The sequence below is a fragment of the Astatotilapia calliptera genome, chromosome 13 (assembly GCF_900246225.1).
Source record: "Astatotilapia calliptera chromosome 13, fAstCal1.2, whole genome shotgun sequence".
Taxonomy (NCBI): domain Eukaryota; kingdom Metazoa; phylum Chordata; class Actinopteri; order Cichliformes; family Cichlidae; genus Astatotilapia; species Astatotilapia calliptera.
Genome location: NC_039314.1, coordinates 12,495,933 through 12,512,566, shown reverse-complemented (window position 1 = coordinate 12,512,566; position 16,634 = coordinate 12,495,933). Strand labels below are relative to the sequence as shown.

Below are 16,634 nucleotides of genomic sequence, written 5' to 3'. Positions count from 1 at the left end.
ACCTCCTCGTCCTCAGTTCTCTTCAGCGTTTCGCTGGCAAACTTCACATACTGAGTCATCAGAGTCACCAGAGCAGTGTAGCGCGTTCGGAGATCCATAAACTGTAAACACAACCAAGTATATTACTGAGCAGGCACTGTTGTTCATACAGAACTCATTTCTTCTGCTGACAAAGCCAAAATAAAGTTTCACCTCCTGCTGAATGGCATCAGAAGAACTCTGCATCCTCCGTTTCTTGAGAGGAGATTTGTGCTGGGAGTCGACCATCGCTCTGAACGTCATCAGCTGAAGTTCATAATCCTAAAAAAGAATTTCACATGAATTGATGGTGAACTAGTTTTTGTTAGATTATTATTGCTCAGTCTCCTTTCACCAAATGTCAACAAAATGTGACTAACTGCTGCACTATTCAGAAAAAATATTCTGCAAAAGCCTGCAGACCTGATGCGTTACTGTTTAGATAACAGAACTGTAAAGTGGGGGTTAAACTAAATTAAAGACAACAAATGGCTTCACCTTAACAGCAGATGAGTACTGCTCTGAGTACTTTTGACATTCGTCGATACTGCTCTGTTTCTTCTCAATTTCAGCAACAAGGATCTGAAAAACACACATTTTAATACATTGTGTATCTATATAAATGTTTTTTGCTGTGAATAACTTCTGTGTTGTCCTACTTTTTGTTTGTTTAACAGCTCAGCCAGTGCCTTGCTATCCTCAGGTTTGTGTTCTTGGGCCTTCAGCTGTGCTGCCTCCATGTCTCTAACCCATTCATCAAGGCTACTATAGGAGTCTCTGTAGTGCTTCAAAGATTTGCTGATACCATCCAGGTCGCGGAGCCTGAAAATTGGTTGGATAACCTTTTAGTGATCAATACATACACTGACTATTTTCTGCAAAAACAGCTGGTGTGCTTGATTTAATTCAGAATGAATAAATTAAAAAAGCCAAACCTGCTATCGATCTGCGAGTGGATGTTCTGCCACCTCTCGCTCAACTGATCCGCCTTTTCTTTGTGCCAGTCGAGGTCAAAGTCGCGCTCGTTGTGCGCTTTAAACATGCGGTCACTGATGAGTCGCGCCTTCTGCAGCTCATCCTCCATGTCGTGGAATGACTCCTGTCTCTCATCAATCTCTGTCCGCCAGTGCTGTGTGCAGAAGCAGGAATGGTTAACAAGTGAAGTCAAAACACTGGGTGTGTTGGTGAAATACTGAATCATGATGGTGTAACACCTTTAGTGTGGAAATGACATTTTCAATGGATTTGACATCAGGGTTCATGGCATCTTCTTCATAGAGTTTGGACTCATAGGCCTTAACAAGCGCCTCTGCACTCTGACTGTGTTTCACCACTAAACTCACAGTTTTTAATCTGCAATAGAAGAAAAAGGTCTTTAGTTCTAATATTCTTTTGTATTACAAACATACATATAAATGAAATACCTAATTACAATGAAGGGAAACTCTTACTTGTCCATATAAATGGAAGACATGGAGTACATTTGGCTCATGCTCTGAATGAGGACTGTGAGCTCAGATGAAAGCGTTGCCACAGACGGAGAACCCGCGGCCTGTCTGAGGAACAGCTCACACTTCTCCTTCATGGCATCCAGATCCTCCTTCAGCTTATTCAGCTCTGCTGTCTTCCTCTGCGAGAGCAGATGAGGGTGGGGGGATGATTTAAACTGACAGCAACAGCGAAGTTCTCGAGTATCATAAATGAGTATTGCAATGTGTACCTCATGCTCTGTGATACGCTGCAGACTCTGCTCCAGGTCATCTCTTTCCAGGGGTGAGCGTATTTGCCTGATCAGGTGTTCTTCATGGGCCTCCAGATGCATACGGAAGTTGCGTATTTCCGAGATGTAATGATTGTACACCGACTCCTCGTGTTCCTCTGTGTAACAGAAAAGGATCAAAGTCTTTTAAAAATACTGACATCTTGGTTGCATTTTTCTTTTTGAGAGTAATAAATATAAAGCTTTGCGTTATTTTGAAAATCATCCAAAGGAAAATAATTTAAACCCAAAAATACTGCAGTTTAAACTGACAGCCTCTAGGTGGCACCCTTATTATGCTATAAGGTCAAGTAAGGTCTGATGCAATGGAGCTCAATCCACTGAACTTTGTATGCTGCTGAGGTGGAGTCAGTCCCAAAATGAGAAAATTATTACTAGTGCATTGAGAAAAATACACAATCTTTTAAAAGGAAATGCAAATATTTTATACTGTATATGTGAATATTGCCCATGTGCATATGTATCAACACAGCAGAACAAATATTCTTCAAATTTTCCCAAAATTAAAATTCATGACTACACATAACACTTTAACGGCATACCAGTGCAGTATTTACATTCACAGCAAAATCAGAGTAATTCCAATAGGTATTAACTTAAGGCTTAAAAGGCTTAACAGCCATGTGTTTCCTTTTGCTGTGTTTTGTACAATGTACACAAGCTGCTCGTTGTTACGCAGAAGGGGAAGGGAGATTTGAGCCTTGCCTCTCTCTGCGGATCTGAGCAGTTCCTGGTAGTACTCCTTACACGCCGCCACGTCTCTCTCGAGCTGCGCGCAGTCCGCCACAGTGAATACCTCTGACTCCTCGCTGTCTTCCAGGAACTCATCAAAGTGGGACTGCAGGTTGCTCAAGACCTGCTGATGCTCACCTGGCAACATGGTCTTTATCTGGAGTGATGAGAGCAAAACAGTCAAACAAACAAAAACAAGTGTAAATAACACAAACTGGCATTTTCCTTAGAATGATCGTTATCAAACTGAAGCGTGATTATCACAAATGATCGTCAAAAGAAAAGCTCGACTGACTGCAGTCTGAAAAAACAAACTCCGACATACTGAAGCCACATTCCAGTTGCGGATGGCTTGAATGTCAGCCATTAGATAATGCCAAGACACCACACTCTTCATGTTGACATGGGAGTGGTGCCACAGTGCCAGGACGTTCTGATATAACTGCTCAGTTCTGCAGAAGCAAAGGTTATATTATTAATATTATTTGCTGTGTCAATGAAATTTGTGAAAAAGATTACTATAGGGGAACTGTAGGAAACTTAGCATCCTACCAACTCACCTTGAAGCCATATCAACGGCCTCTTTGTTGGGTGGAGGGACAGTGAAGCAAACAGAGGGAACCATCGCCTCATTACCTGCTGGGTTGATGACTTTCCACTTAGCCCGGTGAGAGTTACTGGCCAGTACGCACTCGTCCTCTTTATAAATGGTAATCTGAAAGAGTTGACAAACCGTAACTGATTTACTATAAATGTTTTATATAAACCGAGATTAAATGTGGTGATTCACGGCACCAATAATAGTACCTCTATCTGACGATAATCACAGATCGCTTTAACAGGGATGGAGGATCTTAGTGGATTTTCAGGGTTTCTGGGCTTGAGCTGCACAATATTTTTAGCACTGCCCACCAGCCCAGCCACAGTGCTGCGGTACTGAAGGAGCTGCTCTTTCTCGTCCTAAGGACACAGAAACCCACAAAAAAATGTGTTTTCTTCATTTCGCCTTTAAATGCACACACACTTCATAGCTTTCTGTCATTTTACCATGGACTCCTGAATGAGATCCTCCAGTCTGTGTAGGCTACTTGTTCGATCACAGCTGTACTTTCTTTGAATCGAATCCTGCAAATTTTTCAGGTAATCCATGGACTCTTTGGCATCACTGAAAAACTGCACAGTGAGGGAAAGAGAGTTGAATTAGATGTGGCAAACACTTTGCTGCATTCGCTGAAACAGTCCACGGCAGCAACTCACCTCAAAATAAATGGCATTCTCCTTGAGATGTTGTTCGACACATGAGCAGAGCTGTAAAATCCAGCTCCACTGGGTCTGCATTGCAGCTTTGTATGCCTTAAAAACAAACCCCAACATTAATGTTTTCAGATTAAAAAAATACATACATATCTTGGCATCATAACTGGAAAATTACAAGTTGAATCAGCACTTTATAATCTTGTAATCACTGTGAGAGATGAATGCAGGGTGGAGTCACTGCTGCTAGTCCAAAATTTGGAATCTTAATTGTCATATTGAGGATGCACAAAGAACACAAAGGGCTTACTTCAATAGTTAGCCTGGCTGGGTGGTTCTTGAGCATAAGGCGCTCTGCCTTGTCCTGCACAGACTTGATGGCTTCCTCCTTTTCATTCAGCTCCCTCATCAGGTCCTGTATTAAGACATTAAGCTGAGCATCACTGGCATTCTGCCACAGCATAAAACCAGTTAGTCCATCATCTAACAAAATCTCATATCCCGTCTCACTGATTTTAAGTTTAAAGCTAAACATTCAAGCCCCAGTTCCTTTTGATGCGAATGGTGCCTTATTAAATAAATGGAGCTATAACGTAAGCAAAAACTAGAAAGCCAAATCGTTGTTGATAGAAGATTTTACTAGCTTCAACAAGCAAAGACTTACAGCGTGGTAATCCCTTTTTTTGGAGATGTTAATGTTGCGATCGCTCCAGTCAAAGGCAACCTCCTCTTCCTCCTTCTCATTCAGCCAGATGAGCTCTTGAGTTGCCTGTGATACAAAGTCATGCAGGCTCTCCAGGTGGCTTTGCCGCTCCCTGGATGAGCTCTGAAAGAGACGGGCGAGTCAGACAAAAACAAGCACGTAAGCAGTTGTAGTATTTATTGGAAAGCCATTCATAAATTAGGAATATTAAGCTCGACAAATCTCTCACCAAGAGTCGTTCATACTGCTTTTCCAGTTTGTTCAGTTTGTCTGAAAAGCTGAGCTTTAAAGGCATCGTCATCTGAATCTGAGAAAAGAAAAACATGTTTATTTTATTTTTTTTTGGGGGGGGGGGGGGGGGGGGGGGTTCTAACACATCTAACAAAAATTTATGCAACTGCAAGAAATACTTACTTCACTTATTTTGGCTTCTTTAAGACTCATTTGGAATTCCTCGATCACTCTGTGTACATTTTTGTGGTTATCTAAATTCATTTTCACACTTGGCATATCAGATCCCCACTCTGAACGCTCCAGCTCCATCTTAACAACAGAAAAAAAACTCAACACAGATACTCAGCATCTCATTTTAAGTGCCTTAAAATAAACCCACACCAAGTTATAAATCAGAGATGCTCACCTGTATCTCTTCTACCCAGTTTAGAAGGTCCTGAACAAACTTCATGTTGACCTCTTCTTCTGTCAAGCTGGGGTCTGCCAGTGAGGACTTCAGTAAGGGCTTCCGGATCTGCATGTTTTTCAAATGCCTGAGGCTACCTGTGACCATGTCACCACCGCTCCCCAAGTAGCTCTGGACTGATGCAGGCTGCAGACTCGGGGTCAAGGCAGGAGTCAAGGATGGGGTGAGGCACGGCGTAAGGCTGGAGGTGAAGGTGGACCCAGGGGTACCTATTCCCCCTGGGGTGAGTGCAGGAGTAAGGGCTGGTGTCAGGTTAGTGTTAATGCTCTGGGAGAAGCCAGAGTTCAGACTCTGTGTGATGCCTGAGATCATCATTTTGGTTTGCTCTGTTGTCAGGGTGCGGCCTTTGCTGTACACAGAGGAGCATTCGGCTCTCAGGGCTAGAAGATCATCGCGGAGTTTTGACACCCTGTATAGAAGCAGATGACAATTTGAGACATATTTTTTTAATGACATGAGGAAATTTCAGTGTTTTATTTATACAGAAGGATGTACTTTGTACCTTTGGACAAGCTGATCTGCAAATGGGAATTTTCCATCCAGGAGAATCTGGATATCCACTACTTGTTGTCTGAGAATATTCTCACACTCCAACAGGTAGCCAGCGATCTCAGCTTCATTTAGGAACTGAATACCAGACTCAAGACGTTTTGCATCCTTTGAAAAGAAAAAGAAAGGACTTCTAACTCATTGCTATTTTATCACAGCTTGCTGGAGTATTAAACTGAGAGTGCATGCTTACAGACTGCAGGGCCGTTCTCGCCAGTGCAAGCTTGTCCTCGCCGTTAACACAGTCCCGCTGAACCCTGTTGGCAATCTGCTGCAACATTTCAAGCCTAAAAAAACAAAGATGGAAAGTTATTTTACTTGTTTTCACTTGTTTAAAGTCAAAATGTCTAGACCACCCCCCCAAAACAATTCAAGTTGTCACACAGTGCGCTCACCTGGATCCATAGGCAATGTTGTTATTGAGAAACATTGAGCTGTTAATCTGTAAAGGCTCAGAGTAGACGGTGTCACCAGTGCCGTAGCTGATGAAACTACTGTTGCTCCCGCTTAAATAAGCCATCTTACTTTACAATGCGAAACTCCTACTGCAGACAAAATCACTGTTTTTCATCCTAACCATCCCCCGAAACAATATCGGGCTCCAAATTCGACAGCTCGATGAAAGCATTCGCAGACCTAACTGAGGGAGCTGTTTTCAACTTGCTCATATTTATAGTGTCACAGCCAGGTGAGGAGCAAGTACAAACTCCCACCCTGAAATACTATGCCGCCCTCGGGGAATAAAAATTAAACGGCAGGTTGAGACAGTACAGCGTTGTCAGAACTGAGTCTGTTTGGAGGACAGCCAAACTGCTGTAATTGCTGTTTCTGCCAGTTTTCACCACACCCCGAAATAATGCAGTAAATATGAAGTGTTTATAGACCATGGGGGAAGGAATTGATATGTAAACTTGTCTAAACGACCATCATTCATAGGGAATTTGGGAAGGTGATGTGTGAGTTTCCATAGAAATACCAGCTACACTGTAAAGCAAACAACAGATGGGGTTCAAATACTTGAAAGCCTTCGCCAAAGAAAACGAGTCGCTGCGTCGGTTCACACTTTGACATAAACATACAAACTTATGTTGATTGCATTTGCAAATTTTTGCCACACAGGAATCAAGATAATCGAGATTTGTTTTTTTGCTGCTGACTTTGCACTTCATTATTCAAGCAGAATGTAACCCATCCTCATCATATGCATAGCATGCACTTTGGCTGTAAACCTGAGCTGAAATATGTCATGTAAACGAGATCTTAGATCAGTTGGGGGATTTCTGCTTTAATGAGGCAAATCACTCTCCGACATGCTACACTGACCATCGGTGTCTGGTTTCATTAAAGCCATTAGCAGGCTTGCAATACGACACCGAAGCACTCTCCTCACGCCACCCTCAGAAAATATTTTGCAGACTCACTTAGCATGTGTCTTCATGTTTATCCTTTTTTTTTAAAGAAAAGCAGCTCATCAGTGATGGTTTGATTTCTGCATGTGACCTCCAACACACACACAGTTTGTCATATTAAATACCCACTACATTGACTTATGCGCCTACACATTAGCAGAGTTAATTTCTTCTGCCCATTAAAACCATAAAGTCATAAATAAATTAGTTTATAGAGACTATAAAGATGAGACCTTAAATCACATTAGGATGAGCCTGGGCAGAAAAAGTGCACACCTACCTTTCCACCTCTGGCCTCAGGCTCTTCTCTCTTTCCAGCATGGCGACAATTAGTTTACCCCATTCCTTCTCCACATCATTCGGATGATGACCTGGGGGTAACTGAAGACGTCCAAACTCGATCCACATCTGTCAGGGACAACGCCGGCACACTTATTATCGCTGCAGTGTGTAAGACCATAAATGCAGGAAATGTGTAATCCAATCGTGCACATGTGTACCTCAAGCATTTTGTAGAGATTTTTGATTTTTGTTTTCTCATTTTCTTTTTGTGGGATTTCATGTTCTTTGAATTGAAGATATTGTGTATAAAGTGCCTGTAAAATAAAGAGGCGATTACATAAAAAACAACTTATTTAAAAGTGTCCGATCACTTTTTTGTACCCCCTGCATAATAATCTCTCATGCAGCAAACGGATGCAGCTGCCCTCTCACATCATTAGCATCGCTTTAAGTTGAGCATTAAATTGCAATTATCCTTTACCTTTCAGACATACAGATATGCCTATATTCCAAACACAGTGTAAAACGGAATAACTGGAGCTCATCTTGTTGTGGTGCCATACCTTGAGTTCTACAGGGTTATTGGGGAATGATCTACTTGACATTATGGCCACATTGTGTTTGATCCACTGGCTGAGGTATTTGATCATGTTCTGGTACTCCACCCATTTGATATCAACGTCCTGTTTATAAGAGAAGAAGAATCATGAGAAATAAGGGATTTCTTAACATTTTAACTTGGACTCGTTGAAGTCGCTTAACTTACATTAGGACTAACTCCTTCAACTCCATCGGGTACTTTGGGGAAGGCATCGTACAGTGTTGAGACGTAGGTGATGACTGATTTTTCATCAGGAGACTGGACGTCAACATCTGATGAGAAACGTACAAACCCAGGGGTCACGAATGACAGCAAACAAGAGCAAGCTGCACTCTGAGAGTTATTTTTCATGATTTGAATGACTCTCTATGTGACTCTTACCCTCAGGATCCAGTAGTCTGGCCACCCCCAGCTGTTCAGCTACACAAAATGCATCTTCTAAATTTGATCGGTTGGTCTGTGTTGACACACGGCTCATGTCCACAAGGTCCGGTCTGTAATAGAAAGAGGCAGAGGTAGGTAGAGGTAAGGTACACACGGTGTATTACTGTAAGGATAGGGCAACTAAAGGTATAAAAATAAACTCAAGCAGTGATGTCCATATTAGCTGCATTTTTTGAATAAATCAAAAGAAAACCAAAAGCACTATTGTTCTGCAAAAACATGCTGTGTTGTGTGTGTGTTTGTTATAGTACCTGTATTTGTGAATAAGGGCATTAAATAGCCTCCCATCCCTCCACGAGGTTGTGAAATTTTCACATCGCACACCTACGTAGCCCTCTGTCGTCTGCTTGGACCAGAGCAGCAGTCTCTCCTTGGCTGTCATGTCCTCGGACTCTCCCGTCACATGGATCTCCGAGATCTGCCGCAAGGCAAAACAAAAAAACAAAACGCAGAAATGAACTGGCATGACTTCCACGCCTGAGGGTTCAAAGACATCAAATCAAACACATAAACTTGCGATGCACTGCTCTGTGGCATTAAAACTTTATCTTCACTGATTTGCCTGTTTTATAATGGGCTTTAAATGGTCTGGCGCCTTCATGTCTCTCTGACCTTTTGCACCTCTGTGTTCCATCCCATCCTCTCCAATCTTAGGCCCTTGGCCTTCCAAAAGTTCCCAAAGCCAGAAGAAGAACTACTGGGCAGCGTGCTTTTTCTTTTCGTGCCCCATCTTTAACTTAAGCTAAGTTAAAGACCAGCTTGTTCACTCTATCCTGCTGGTCTTAATCTTATGCCTAAAGTTTTTACTGGTTCTTATTGCTGTTCTCTTTTGTTTTATCTGTTTTTAACTGTATTGTTTTTATTTATTTCCCATTTTTACCTTCAAATAGCAATTTATTTGAAAGTGCATTATAGATAAAAAATTTTATTATTATCATTATTATTATTATTATTAATATGAGGGGAAGGGCATGCAAGAACAGCAACACCAATGGCTGTAACTTAAATGACTGCTGGATCGACACCTGCGTGCCTGATAACTCGCTCACAGTGAGGATCCTCAACTCTATAAGGAAAGTTTTAGTTTTGATTTGATTAATATGAAAAAGTTTGCTGAAAATGTCTGGAACATACCAGCAACGTGAGACAGAGTTGCATAATAAATTATCCAATAGTTGTACAGCACACTATACAGCTTCAGTATGGTATACTGACGTAAAGCAAACACTGCCACGTCACAGGTTGATTTTACAGCTGTGTGTTTATAACGTGTATTAAAAATGTGTTTTTGGTGCACTAGCTTTAAAGTTTATTTTCATATCTGGAAAATCTCTTTAACTTTGGTTCAAAACTTTCTAGGAGTTTGTTTTTGTGGAATACAGATACCAAGTAGCCGAAAGTATGGAAACATTATGCATGAGAGAAAGGCTTTACACATAAAGCAGAAAAATCACAGACTGTGGGTTTTTTACAGAATGAACTGCAGTCAGTTCAGTAAATCATCAGTCAGTTGATCAGTAAATCAATCTATTCAGGTAGGGAACATGGTGACAACAACAAAAAACATGGCAAAAAAAGAACAACAAAATCCTTAACATACACATGAATAAAATACAGCGATGTATAAACCTCTGTTTAACTGGACACCACTTTAGTCCTTTTATGCTTTAAACGGAAACCATATATAGTGAGCACAATCGGGCACAATTATGCAACAGTTGTACTATTACTATTATTATTATTATATTATAGCCACAATTCCAGCGGATCAGCTGATCTCAATGCCAGTCCACATCAGCTGATTGCTTATCTGATATCAATATGCACCTCACTATCCGACATACAGGAAATCAAACTGTTTAGGCTGCTAGAGCACTTACATGCTCATCTGCAAGCTGCTTTGCAACCCAGCTCCAGCTTTCACATTGAGAATCTCATATCTGTCACTGACGCCATGTTCTGTGCTGAGGACTTGCTGCTTCTGTCTCCTGTTTGCATGTATACACGTGAAAGGGCTTTGATTTCCCAGAACATGCCACCAAATATAAATGACTGCAAATCAAAATATCAATCTTTCACTTGAGTATAGATCTGACTTAATTATGATTGTGGTGGTAAGTCAAACTTCCCAACCAGGGATTATTACGGACAAGCCAGGGTAACCACAGCTTTCTTCAAAGTGAAAAATAGAAGTGTTAAAGAGCTTAATCTGATTAACTTCATTAATTTAACTGAATGCCTTCATATGACTGTGGCATCCATACCACAACACAACACAAGGGTAAAGGAGATTTAATAAGACTAACAGCAATTTGGTGGATCATCAGCAGGGATGCATTTCAGGGTGATTCACTATATCATTTACTTTTGCACATTTTAGCCTCCATAACCCACTGAAGCTACAATACTATAATAAAAATATGTAAAAATACAAATTAATATTTGAGCTGTTAAATATCCAAAAGCAAAATCTGAGTAACTATTTCTCTGATATGTTTTTTTTGTTTATTTTTGTAAACAAATGGGGAAAAAAGTGCCAAAAACTACTGATGTGACTGAGTTGCAAAATAGTTTGAGGTTACACTTTTTTTTGTTGCATACGTGAATACAAAGTTAAATATGAAAGCGCAAATACTTTTGTCACATATCTGACACTTCCTCCCAAACAGCCAATTGATAATGCACCACAGATATTTACTTTATCTCCTACCAAACTTTACTCTGTGGAGAACTACAGTTTTCTCTCTTCTCTGTTTCACCATAAGTTGCTGCTAATGACCAAAAGAGATGAAGATGAAGATAAATTTGAATGATTCTCAGCATTCCCTGATAGTGTTAGCCAGCTAACGCAGATAACATCAACAGGAGTTTGTAGATTTTGTTTGAAGGAGGAAGAATAATGACAAACAAGTTTCGAAGAAGCATGACACTAGAAATAGCTCCCATACTTCAAGATAAAGTCATCTGCCAACTGAGCAAAGCAAAAATGAATCATATACATCTCTACTCTTAGATGTAATAACAGTAATATTATAAACTGTTCAGTCTATAAGGAGATCTATAGATGTGCCTTATATAGAACAAACACACAAAAGTTTGGACCAAAATATTAGATTTGCATTGAATCAGTGAATCTCAGGTACACAAGTACAGTTACTGAATTTCCTCTCAAAGCATTGAGATGAGTGCAGAATAGTCGCACATTAAAACACATTTATACAAAATGCTTTCACTCGCTCACAAATGGTAAAACAACAATTATGAGCTTATTTTCACTGTTTTTTCCATATTTATAAACTATTTTTGAAATACTGTTAAAATATTGTGTACTGTATGTACTGATCATCAGTATAATATAAATTTTTGTAATACAAATCAAAAATGCTCTATATGAAATATACAAAAACATACACGTATAATGAATTATTCTATTACAGTATATTCTTCTCAGTTCAAAACAATAGTTCTTAGCTAATGTGATTATGTGACCTAAATGGTTTTCAAATCATTTTCTTTCACGTGATCTTTAGTTATTGTGTCTACAAAAAGCTTTTAAAAATGCAGAGTGACCTATTTTATCATCTATCATGTACTTGGACACCACCATTGCACTGTTACAGTTTCAGACTTCTCCCTAATCTACATGATTTACCCCTGTACCGCCTACAAATAGCACATGGTTTCTTGGTTTACCTCGTGTTCGCTGGAAATACATTTGGCCAGAGCTGGAGCATGTTCTACGTAACCAGAGCAGGTGTAGGCCCTCCGTCTCCTCCTTCGGTGTGCTTGAGAGCCCCATATAATCTTGGCAAAGGTTTCCTCACTTCCAGGTCTGTCATTACCCCTTAGTGTCCGTAGCGTGTGCTCCACTGCTCCAAAGCTAACCGCCCTCTTTAACTGGCGTTGTAGAAGCTTCTTTACAAGCAAACCCTCCTTAGCCGGGACACCTTTGGAAGTAGTGCTGACACCATGGAGCTTCTCTTCCACAGAGGACCTCCTTCTGTCACCATCTGCCTGGTTTGTAGAAAACTTTTCCAACCTGCACGTTAACCTTGTGGCAAGAGGTTGAGTCTGACCATCCCGAAGGATCAGAACTGGTATTTCTCCAACATAAACACCTTTGCTGATGCTGTCTTGCCTAGATAGAGATTTGGCCACTCCTGATGGCTCATCCAGCTTGGTTTGGTTTTCTCCTGTGTTGCCATCTGGGTCATTTTTACACTCTCCACCACTGCAGATTGCTTTGGTTGTAACAAAAGTCTCACTTTCAGGACTTCTGAGAGATCCAGCAGGCTTTAAGTCTTCCGATTTCCTCTTTTTTCTCTGAAAATAGCGGCGACCTTTAAGATCTTTGGATTCAGGTCTCAAAGGAGCCCTTTTGGGGTCCAAATAATATTCCTCTTTCGGACCCCGAACACAACCACAGGTGTTTCCCATGGCTGTAAATCATATGGTGTCCTAAACATCCACAATGTTAAGCTCCAAACAGCGACCGGTTTTCAGGCGAAGTATCCAGTAAGCTCTACTCAATCTAAAACAGCAGGATCCCATCGACATGAAGCCATTGACAGCTTTGCAAGTAGAGCACCGTAAGCAGCGCTTAGCAGGGCAGCCAGACATAAAGCTGGCTCCACTCAGAGCAGAGCTGCCTCCGTCCTTTTGTTGACTGCGGAGAACCGGTCAGCCCCTCGCTCTCTCTGTCTCTCTCACTCTGCATTTCTCACTTGCTCTCTCATGCGTCTCTCCTCTGACACTGGAATCTTTTTTGACCTTTGAAACATTTCTCTGGCTTTGATAATCCAGCACAAACACCATAAATGCACACACAGACGTGTGCTGGTAGCCCTCAGAGCAGGAATGAAAAAGAGTTGTGGATAGACCTGTTTCAGGATGACAAGTCTGTTGCAACAAAACAGTAAACACGCATATGATAGCCGCCTCTTTCCTGTCCTAATATTTATGTAATGCCATAATGTTTCTTTGGGTAAGAGGAGAAGGATCTCAAACTGAAAGTGCATGCCAGTAGAAAATCACGAGCTATGCTGCTTGAGAATTTGGTTCAACAAGTTTAAAGTTCCGTTTAATGCGACGAGTCAGAATGGCTTTGAAAAACAGCAACATACATAGGCCAAAAAGAGCAGAACAAGCTCAGGCAGATCCGAGCCGGACAACATAGTGCTTTCACTTTGTCTATCGCTCAAACTCTGCACAATGGCTGAGCCAGAGGTTGGGCTTAAGTCCAATGGTTTAACCAAACAATATGATCTCAGCTGATCACCATGGCAGCAGTTCACATGGGGGCAAATGCTGTGCCCGAGAAATGATTCACCGCATAAAACTCTTCTAGCAATTCAAAGAATTATATAACACTGGACACTTAAAACACTGTCTGAGAAAGAGCGGGACAAACGCACTGCAGAAAAAATGAGGGGAAAAAAGTGGATAATAAGTGTGTTAAAGTATAACTATAATCCCACCACACAGGAAAGCTTAAAATAGCTTTGAGAGTAACATTTGAAGTGTCTTGTCCAAGGACACAACGACCGAGACTGTCCAAGCCGGGGCTCGAACCGGCAACCTTCCGATTACAAGGCGAACTCCCAACTCTTGAGCCACGATCGCCACTACGTTGGCCAAGCTGCAGTATTAGCCTATGTTCATACATCTGATAGTAAACATGCTAATATCTTCAAAAGAGTGTGTTAGCATTTGGATTTTTGTTAATGGTAAGCTCTATAGTGAATGAAATAAAACATGAATGAATAACTCATCAATGTGTGTGTGTGTGTGTGTGTGTGTGTGTGTGTGTGTGTGTGTGTGTGTGTGTGTGTTAGGTAAATGACAGCACACATGGAAAGAGTGATACTTCATTACTTCATTAGGGTAAAACAAACTGGTTCAGTCAGCAGCAGCAGTGCTTTGTCATGCCAGCGGCATCTAGCCCTCCACACTAAAATTTATATTGTACTAGTTCCCCATGTCACAGGTAAAAAAAAATAAAGATAAATATAGTGTGCACCATTTTGAGAATAGGAATATCATCGGCTTTGTGTAGCAAGGGAACCTCTTGCACACACAGAAATAAACAATAAATAGCGACATAACGAGTTAACTGAAGTCAAATATTTGCATAAGTCATAATAAAGTAGCCTGCAGGTATAAGAAAAAAGTGTCATGGAAACAACCCTTTGTTTTCATGCAATATAAAAGTAGTGTTGAGTTCATACATGCCAGTGTGCTATCAGCTGTGACATTTAATAAAAACCAAAGCTGTACACTTTCAGTAAAGCTCAAGTTTTCTCCTGAAGTACCCTTGTATCCTTTTTAAATCAAGAAGAAACAGGCCCCTCGCTGCCAAATCCACAGCTTAAGGGCTTGCGTGAGACCGACAGCAGCAGGTGTTGGCATCCTCGCAGACGCTACCTGTCAGCATGTCCAAGAAAAATTATATCAGCTACTTTTCCTCTATTAATTCACTCAGGGCTAGTCAGAGAGATGTTTGTTCTATTAATGCTATATGCCTGTAAGACACAGAATTATTATTGCAATATTTTTCTTTTGACTCACAACTGCCACGAGCCAAAAGTACAATTAATCTAACAAAAGAAATTGAGATGGGTGAAGTTTCTGCATGCTGTTAGACTTCAGAAGAATACTGCATACTGGGTGGACACTCACATTCTTCTGGCACGCACATGCAGACTAGCTCGCTTGGCATAATGTGCCACTGTTCAGTGAAAGAATATTTCTGAGAGCATTCAGGAGGAAATATAACCAACTCTAGAGCACACGATACCCCAAAGCTTTTTTTGTTAATGCACATTAATGCTTAGTTGTACCAATGTGTGCACAAACATTCCCGAGATACTGAGAACATTAAAAACAATTATCTTTTTCAGTAATTTCCCTTTTGTTTAGACATTTAATATTCCTTAAAGGCCCTTTAGGCTGCTAGGAGCCATCTGATGTTACAACTGGATATGAATTAAACATGAACTAAAGTAAATTGTCAAGAAAGACAGAAAAAAGCCCAGAGAGATGAATGTTGATGATGGGCTTGATGGAGGGTATGGCACTTGGCAAACCAGCTTCAGAAGGGGTAAGAACTCATTCTTATCAAAAGGAATAGCCTTTTTTTTTTTTTACTATGCTTAGAATATTAACAAACTTAATTACAAATGAATCAGCTGTGTCTGTAACAACTTGTCACATCATCTCTGTGCTCATAAACAGCTTTGTGTCTAAGCAAAGCCAAGCTGTGACGAAGCACTTCACACATCAAGTGCACAGGCCAGATGATGACACTCACGCAGGGGTGAAGAAACACCATCAGAGGTGATGATAGTGATTCTAAATTACACAATTGATATTGAATACTACTGGAGGGGCTATAATAGAAGCAGTAGAATTATGCTGCTGATACTTCCCAGTGCAACAACAAACACGGGAAACACACTGAATAATATCAGAAGGTACGACAGAGGCGTTCCCTTCAGACGGGAGGCGTTACAGGTGCTCGTGTTGGAGGGGAGATGTATTATATGGATATCGATATCTATAAGAATTATCTATATCATTTGTAAATATAGCTGCTACTGCCAACAGGGTGACGAAGGGAGCCAACCAATCTACTGCTGGTCAGCACCCACTAAGAGCTAACTAAAGCTACTAATCTGGACTAGTGCAAATATACAAGACTTTTTTTGCATGTGGAGTCAGCCTCTGCAAAGAAAGACATCTCTGCTTGACAAATGAAGCAGTGAAGTATAGCAAGCATGTCCCATCACAGTGGCATTATGGGTGTCGTCTTGATGATCGTGGTGAGATGATGATCTTGGAAAGAAGGGTTATTTGCAAGTGGTGGTCTGTTGCGGTGGCTGGGCCAGGACTGTGGCTGGGGGGAACCTACTGCCCAGTGAACATCGAGAAGTTAGAAAGGTGCTTGGGTCACCCTTTGGCTACAGCAATTCATCTACCAAATGTGACAGTGATGAACTTCCAGTGTATATGCCCAACTGGATGATTTTCCAGGGCCTGAGAGGGGACACAGTTTCTCTTTGGTGCATCCCAACAGTGGAAGACGGGCCTTGTGATGGCAGATGCTTTCATCGCAGTGGATATGACCACCATGAAATCCAGAGAGGGGTTTCAAGAAACTTAAA

The 16,634-nt window shown here is 41.0% G+C and overlaps 1 protein-coding gene across 23 annotated transcripts in view; it reads right to left on the bottom strand.

The window, feature by feature from the left end:
* dst (dystonin) overlaps window positions 1–16,634 on the bottom strand; it is a 103,202-nt gene that overhangs the window by 55,484 nt on the left and 31,084 nt on the right. For 21 of the 23 annotated variants that reach the window (XM_026189077.1, XM_026189082.1, XM_026189078.1 and 18 more), the window contains 27 exons: window positions 8,724–8,890; window positions 8,410–8,522; window positions 8,194–8,300; window positions 7,991–8,110; window positions 7,646–7,741; window positions 7,426–7,553; window positions 5,930–6,023; window positions 5,690–5,844; window positions 5,128–5,596; window positions 4,902–5,030; window positions 4,717–4,794; window positions 4,449–4,610; window positions 4,095–4,199; window positions 3,788–3,883; window positions 3,578–3,703; window positions 3,338–3,490; window positions 3,091–3,245; window positions 2,856–2,982; window positions 2,504–2,687; window positions 1,739–1,896; window positions 1,470–1,648; window positions 1,233–1,371; window positions 954–1,147; window positions 678–840; window positions 517–600; window positions 193–300; window positions 3–101 (listed from right to left, as the gene is read on the bottom strand). In XM_026189077.1, the coding sequence (XP_026044862.1) occupies window positions 3–101; window positions 193–300; window positions 517–600; window positions 678–840; window positions 954–1,147; window positions 1,233–1,371; window positions 1,470–1,648; window positions 1,739–1,896; window positions 2,504–2,687; window positions 2,856–2,982; window positions 3,091–3,245; window positions 3,338–3,490; window positions 3,578–3,703; window positions 3,788–3,883; window positions 4,095–4,199; window positions 4,449–4,610; window positions 4,717–4,794; window positions 4,902–5,030; window positions 5,128–5,596; window positions 5,690–5,844; window positions 5,930–6,023; window positions 7,426–7,553; window positions 7,646–7,741; window positions 7,991–8,110; window positions 8,194–8,300; window positions 8,410–8,522; window positions 8,724–8,890 (3,888 nt within the window). The other 2 variants (XM_026189089.1, XM_026189098.1) reach the window with 2 other exon arrangements.